The sequence below is a fragment of the Phoxinus phoxinus genome (assembly GCF_949152265.1).
Source record: "Phoxinus phoxinus genome assembly, chromosome: 1".
Classification (NCBI taxonomy): Eukaryota; Metazoa; Chordata; class Actinopteri; order Cypriniformes; family Leuciscidae; genus Phoxinus; species Phoxinus phoxinus.
Genome location: NC_136876.1, coordinates 45,040,273 through 45,046,799, shown reverse-complemented (window position 1 = coordinate 45,046,799; position 6,527 = coordinate 45,040,273). Strand labels below are relative to the sequence as shown.

General features: G+C 43.7%; 1 protein-coding gene across 1 annotated transcript; it reads left to right on the top strand.

Annotated features, from left to right (window-relative positions):
• The first annotated feature begins 2,858 nt into the window (after positions 1-2,858).
• LOC307009021 (uncharacterized protein) lies at positions 2,859-5,883 on the top strand. Its single transcript, XM_079632400.1, has 4 exons — positions 2,859-3,166; positions 3,943-4,074; positions 4,348-4,485; positions 4,705-5,883. Exons 1-4 carry the CDS (start codon positions 3,076-3,078, stop codon positions 5,724-5,726), a joined length of 1,383 nt encoding a protein of 460 aa, XP_079488526.1. The 5' UTR covers positions 2,859-3,075; the 3' UTR covers positions 5,727-5,883.
• Positions 5,884-6,527: the final 644 nt, after the last annotated feature.

Sequence of the window (6,527 nt, the reverse complement as noted above, 5' to 3'; positions counted from 1 at the left end):
CACTGGGGGCATTCGCCCGAGTGCAAAATTAATGGGAGTCTATGGAACTAGACGGCTACATTTGTCTCTTTCACCCGATCGCCGTTGAGAAATCTCAGATTTGATTGTAGGTTTTGCAAGTTCAACATGGGTTATAGTTCGAAAGTTGAATGAACGAGTACTTATGTCATTTCGATTTCTTACAGGTTGAGTTGTTGTTGCCCATAACAAGCTTGCATTCTACTTATGAACGCTGATAGGTCAGTTAAGGACTGATTACGACCATGAGAGATGCCGCTTGATGGTATCGTGGCATCCGAAGTGGGACCAGAATTTCTTCTAGCAGAAACTCTTCTAGCACGTGTATTTACCTGTGTCAGGTGTGTTGTCGATGCCTTGAGAGAAAAGAAATTGCAAAGCGTGAAAGCACCACAGTGACTGAAGGATTGCCATAGAGCAGTATCTCTGGTCGTACAAGGTGTATGACGTCATTGACATTTTAAAATACTTTTTAAAGCAAATAAGTGACTCTAAAAAATCGAACACCCAGCAATGTGTAATTTCTTTGCATCTCCTTTCGAAAACAACATTCAAATTACTAGACAAAAAATTATATCCCGAGAAAAGTGGATTTTGAGGGGTATAGCTCCATAGTAGAGGTCGACCGATTAATCGGTCGGACGATTAATCGGCCGATTTTTTGCATTTTTTAACATAATCGGCATCGGCCAATATCCACCTATATCAAGCCGATTATTAGGCAGGCGCACACGTGTACGACGCACGCTGCCCCTAGAGTCATTATCCAGCAGAGTGAGCAGACCGCAGACCTTCAGCTTCCAGTGCCTAAAGAAAACGGTAAGGATTCCATTCTTATAACTCCTTTATATTTAATTAAAAACTTTTCATGTTACTGCCAACTTTGAGAAAAAACATTCAGGCGACATGACGTTCGGCTACTTTGGATATTGATAGCGTAGTTGAGGTTGCATTATCACAGCAGAAGGGTTGCTAATATCATGTCACAATAAGTAAGCAAGAAATTTGCAATTGCAGACAGTACATTTGACTTATTTTAGGGTTGTCACTCAATGCAGAGAAATAAGTAATAAAAAAGAGACCAACGCGCACTATAAGCTAGTGAAGGACTGGCTTTGCTTTGCTAGCGTCGTCGCGGCACTGGTGCCTTAACGACCGTTATCTACCGGACCGAATATCAACACGGATTTCTTTGCTTCATTTCGGTGCTACTGTTATGCATTTGTTTCTCTTGGATGCTCTGAAAACGGACGTTAGAACAGAAACACCGCGTCGCTGCATGTGACGCTAGTCAGCAGCTAACTTTAGCATACCGTTAGCTGGATTAAACACGGTTAAAATGCTGGCCAAACAGTGTAATGTTGTGTGACTGTATTTCACTGTAGAGGCGCGGGAGCGAACGAGAAGTCAAAGAGTGTTTACTTATATTTGTGTGTGTGAGAGAGAGAGAGAGAGAGAGAGAGAGAGAGAGGCGTGGGAGCGATCGAGAAGTCGCAGAGTGTTTACTTATGTGTGTGTGTGTGTGTGTGTGTGAGTGTGAGTGAGGCGCGGACGCGATCGAACAGTGGAAACATACAATTTACTAGTACGTTATTGCCACTACTATATTATTAAATAATTACGTTTCCCCCCCCCCCCCCCCCTTTTTTTTTGCGATAATTGGGTTATGTCCATTTAGCTTTGTCCATAAAACAAAACAAATAAACCATAAATACATGTTTCAGGACAGTTTTTGGGAAGAGGATAGAAATGTTTTTAGTCTTGTATTACTTACAATGCACTGAATTATTAGCTGAATTATGAAAAAAATTTAGATTTATATCTATACCTATCTATAAAATGACTTGAAGATGATGTCAAGATACTATACAAAAAATATTAACATAACCTTTTATTTTTCCCCTTTTTTAGTCATTACAGTCTGATGGCTGAAAAGAAAACCACCCCCATGGCAGCGCTTCACCCAGCCAAGTTTATTTGACAGCTTATTTTCTTCTTACCTGTTTCGTTTATTTAATATATTTGTTATACATTATTTATACAATGTTTTTACATTATACATTTTTAATTTTAGTGTACAAGTTCAGATTGGTGTGTTCAATAAATGTTTTTGTTGAGAAATTTTGTCTATCTTAGTAATTATTTGTGTACTTAAATTATATCTTTCAAATAGAGGTTAAAAACAAGCACATATCGGCCAAATATCGGCCAAAATAAATCGGCAGCATTTATCGGCCATCGGCCGACCCGGATTTTAAAAAATCGGCATCGGCATCGGCCTGAAAAAACTCATATCGGTCGACCTCTACTCCATAGACCTCCATTCATTCTGCACTCGTCCTGTGAGCGCCCTCATATGGAACCAGAGTGGAACTGCAACCAGTTCAGAAGCCGGAAGTTTACTGAGAGTGGCAGTTCTCCCCATATTAGACATTCTCTGATGCAACTGAAAAATGACTAGTGCGTCAGGGCACTGGAGAACCCCTTAACTTTTAAAAGGACAAGATATCGCAGAGGACATTCAAACAGATTTTTTATTACGGTTAAAACTTTTGGTACTACTCCGACTTGTACCACTTGACCGCTGTACCACCTTCTTCTTCTTCTTCTTCTTGTTACTGGCCGCTCACTCCATAGGAGTATTACCGCCACCTACTGTACATCCCATAGACATACATGTCTATGGTACATCGCTGTACCACCTGACCACTACAGATTCTTTTGGCAAACGCTCAATCATCTCCTAATTACTGTAATTATTACGATATCCAACCCTAATCAAACACACCTGAACAAGCTGATCAAGGTCTTCAAGATTAGGCTACAGGCAGGTGAGATTCATCAGGGTTGGAGTTACCTAGACCTCCTTGGATCTATAAAAACTTGTTTTCAAGAAGCTCTTTAAACCCTTTTTACAGTGTTTGTTGTGGGATTCAGCAGATGTTTTGATGCAGCGGCACAGTTTTTCATTGTAGTTTTGTGTTCCTTCCTGCTCGCCCCTCCTGACTCACTAATTCAGCACATCTTCTAGCAGAGTTGGTTGTGAGATCACAGGTCATGAGGATGACAGCTCGAGTGTACTGCTTGTTTAGTGCTGTTTTATTGTGTCTGTCTGCATGTTTGAGCACAACAGACGCTGGAGTCGTAGGTGAGAAGATATTTTAGCTTCATTGCACAGCCCGAAGAAAGTGCCTTACAAAATATGACTTGGACCCATCTCAGCACATTGGTTTACAAAAGTACAGACGTCCAGCGGAAGTTTAACTTCGTATGGTGGTTTAGTTTCAATAATAAGCAAGCTTTAATTATGCAAACCTGTCATAAGTTTATGCATTTATTTCATTGTACAAGTAAAACCCATACAATCACTAATGTAGTATTTTAGTTTACTGTAAATCAAGACAACTAATGCTATATGGTTACACAATTGTTACCACATAGACATCAATCCTGAGTTTAAACTTCTGCTTCATGTTTTGTTTTCCCTGTTTGAACAACTATTTAGGCCTTCAATAGCCTCTAACATGGGGAGCTATAACTTTTCTTGTGTTGTGTAGCCTAATAAAATGCTTGAAATGAGGGAGGTCATGGGGATGGCATAACAATTTTTGAAGACGTACACTTAGTTACACACCAGTAAATTTATAAACCACATATTTACTGGTGTGCATGTTTTCTATCAGCATTGCACTATTACTCGCCCAACTATAGGTTGTAACGGCGCTCTCAGTCTTTGAAACTAATTGACGCAGTTTAGTGATAAATGGTAGATGTCTAAGCTACTTTGATTTGAAGCTGATAAATGTGAATATTATATTAAAGTTTGTGGCACGTAATGCAAAACCCCTGACTTGCAAATGCTGAAACAAGCTATACAGCACTTCCTGGTCTCCCCTAACTATCCTCTTGAATCCTCTTCTGTAGTGTCCGGTCAGTGTCCGGCGATGCTGACCGTCGTGCCGTCCCGTCGAGGATGTCTTCGTGATAGAGACTGCTCTGGAGGACACAAATGCTGTCAATTTCCCTGTGGGACTGCGTGTGTGCCGCCTGTTTTCAGTGAGTTTAATTGATGGATGCTAAAGATATTCCAAAAGAAAGACTGAAAAAATGGTGTATAAACAAGTGTTCACTCAGAAATTGCTAGTAAATTTCATAATTGCAAAGAAACCGCAAGTAATACTTTGAACTAAACGTCAAACTACGAAGTAGAAAGACTGAATATTCCTGTCAAAACTAATCTGATCATCTTTGACAACTTACATTTTTTAAGTGGTGAATGAGACATTCAGTATTCAGTGATGTGGTTTCTCTGTCATGTCTGTATAATAGCAAAGCCAGGGGTGTGTCCAAGCACAAAGTCTGGAGCAGGAATGTGTGCCGAGTTTTGTTACTATGACAGTGACTGTCCGAACAATGAGAAATGCTGCAGCAATGGATGTGGACATCAGTGTATGGCTCCATATACAGGTATGTGATATGTTATTATATTAGTGTTTGGGTCGGCTTTGTTATTTCAGTTTATCTTGTTTGATTTTATTGCTTTACCGTTCTGTGTGTCAAAAGTATTCAGCCGAACCAGCACCGGATGGATAATTACGATTAATACTTAAAATAAGAAACTTGCAATTTGTGTTTTATGCTGTATATCTGAGACTGGATTAAAGCGGATTATCTGTATCCATACAGTGAAGCCTACAGCCGAACCGCAGACGCCAGCAGCCGAGCTGCCGAATCCTCCAGTGACGCCAGCAGCCGAGCTGCCGACGCCTCCAGCTGAGCTGCCGAATCCTCCAGTGACGCCTGCAGCCGAACTGCCGAATCCTCCAGAGACGCCTGCAGCTGAACTGCCGAATCCTCCAGTGACGCCTGGATCTGAACCGCTGAATCCTACATTGACTCCTGCCATCGAACAGCCCAAGCCTCCAGTGAAGCCTGCCGGCGGACAGCCCAAGCCTCCAGTGAAGCCCAACGGCGAACAGCCCAAGCCTCCAGTGAAGCCTGCAGGCGAACAGCCCAAGCATCCAGTGAAGCCCAACGGCGAACAGCCCAAGCCTCCAGTGAAGCCCAACGGCGAACAGCCCAAGCCTCCAGTGAAGCCCAATGGCGAACAGCCCAAGCCTCCAGTGAAGCCTGCCGGCGAACAGCCCAAGCCTCCCGTGAAGCCTAACGGCGAACAGCCCAAGCCTCCAGTGAAGCCTGCTTCCGAACAGCCCAAGCCTCCAGTGAAGCCTGCTTCCGAACAGCCCAAGCCTCCAGTGAAGCCTGCTTCCGAACAGCCCAAGCCTCCAGTGAAGCCTGCTTCCGAACAGCCCAAGCCTCCAGTGAAGCCTGCTTCCGAACAGCCCAAGCCTCCAGTAAAGCCTGCATCCGAACTGCCCAAGCCTCCAGTGAAGCCTGCTTCCGAACAGCCCAAGCCTCCAGTGAAGCCTGTGTCTGAACAGCCCAAGCCTCCAATGAAGCCTGTCGGCGAACAGCCCAAGCCGCCAGTGAAGCCTGCGTCTGAACAGCCCAAGCCTCCAATGAAGCCTGTCGGCGAACAGCCCAAGCCTCCAATGAAGCCTGTCGGAGAACACCCCAAGCCGCCAGTGAAGCCTGCCGGCGAACCGCCCAAGTCTCCAGTGTGTGCTGAAAACTGTCACCAAACTCACCCTGATGGCAAATGTTCTAGCCATATGGGGGGATCCTCATCACCTTATGGGGGCTCATAAGGAATGTGGCCTTGCATAAAGTGTGCTGATTTAACCATTGAATGTATGGGATCTCTTCCCTGTTTTTCACCAAATAAATCTCACATTTTAAGACTTCTCTCTTTGTTTCTGTGGAAAAACAAAGACAATTGCTTGATTGTAGTGTTGGTGTTTTTGGTATTCCAGTGTCATTTGGCTGTTCTCACCTAATGGCTTATTGGCATTAGTGCTTTAGGAAGGTAAAAAATCACCTCACCAAGACCCAAACACGTCTTGTAACGAAAGACCTCTGTTTTCATCTTCGCACAAAACGGGCACTGAAATATGCATGCACAATTTTCCACGCACATATTGGGATGTAGAAATACTTTCCGCAGACTATGCTTACACATTTTTTTTTAGCAATGCTAAAACGCACATCAACCGATCACTTGTTTAGCGTTCGTGTGAACACTACATTCAGATTCACCAATCAGAATGAATTCAGTCCGAATGAAACAAAAGGTGTGCATTTAAACATAATGAATGGCGACCGCAGAAACCAAAAGCCGAATGGCGGACATCCCGAAATCCGCACGAGCCGCTACACTGCGAGGAACAGCCGCGGACGATGGAGGAACGAGGCAGCAGAGGAGCGAGACCGGCCCGGCAGTCAGGAGGATGAGCCCGGGCAGACTCGTAACGGAAATTTACGATAAAACGGCGTCTTTTCAGTATCGAGTCAACTAGTAACCTTTTTTGTATCAACTCTTCCGATACTGGCCTCTGTAACTGGTAGGCGTGGCCTCGTAGGGCAGTGAAGAAAGTGTATTCTGGGAGTTG

What these genes read in the sequence shown, in the direction of transcription:
- LOC307009021 (XM_079632400.1), top strand. Translation starts at nt 3,076, where the DNA reads ATGAGGATGACAGCTCGAGTGTACTGCTTGTTTAGTGCTGTTTTATTG. An exon ending in AACAGACGCTGGAGTCGTAG is followed by an intron (nt 3,167 to 3,942) that starts GTGAGAAGATAT and finishes CCTCTTCTGTAG; the next exon opens with TGTCCGGTCAGTGTCCGGCG. An exon ending in GTGTATGGCTCCATATACAG is followed by an intron (nt 4,486 to 4,704) that starts GTATGTGATATG and finishes GTATCCATACAG; the next exon opens with TGAAGCCTACAGCCGAACCG.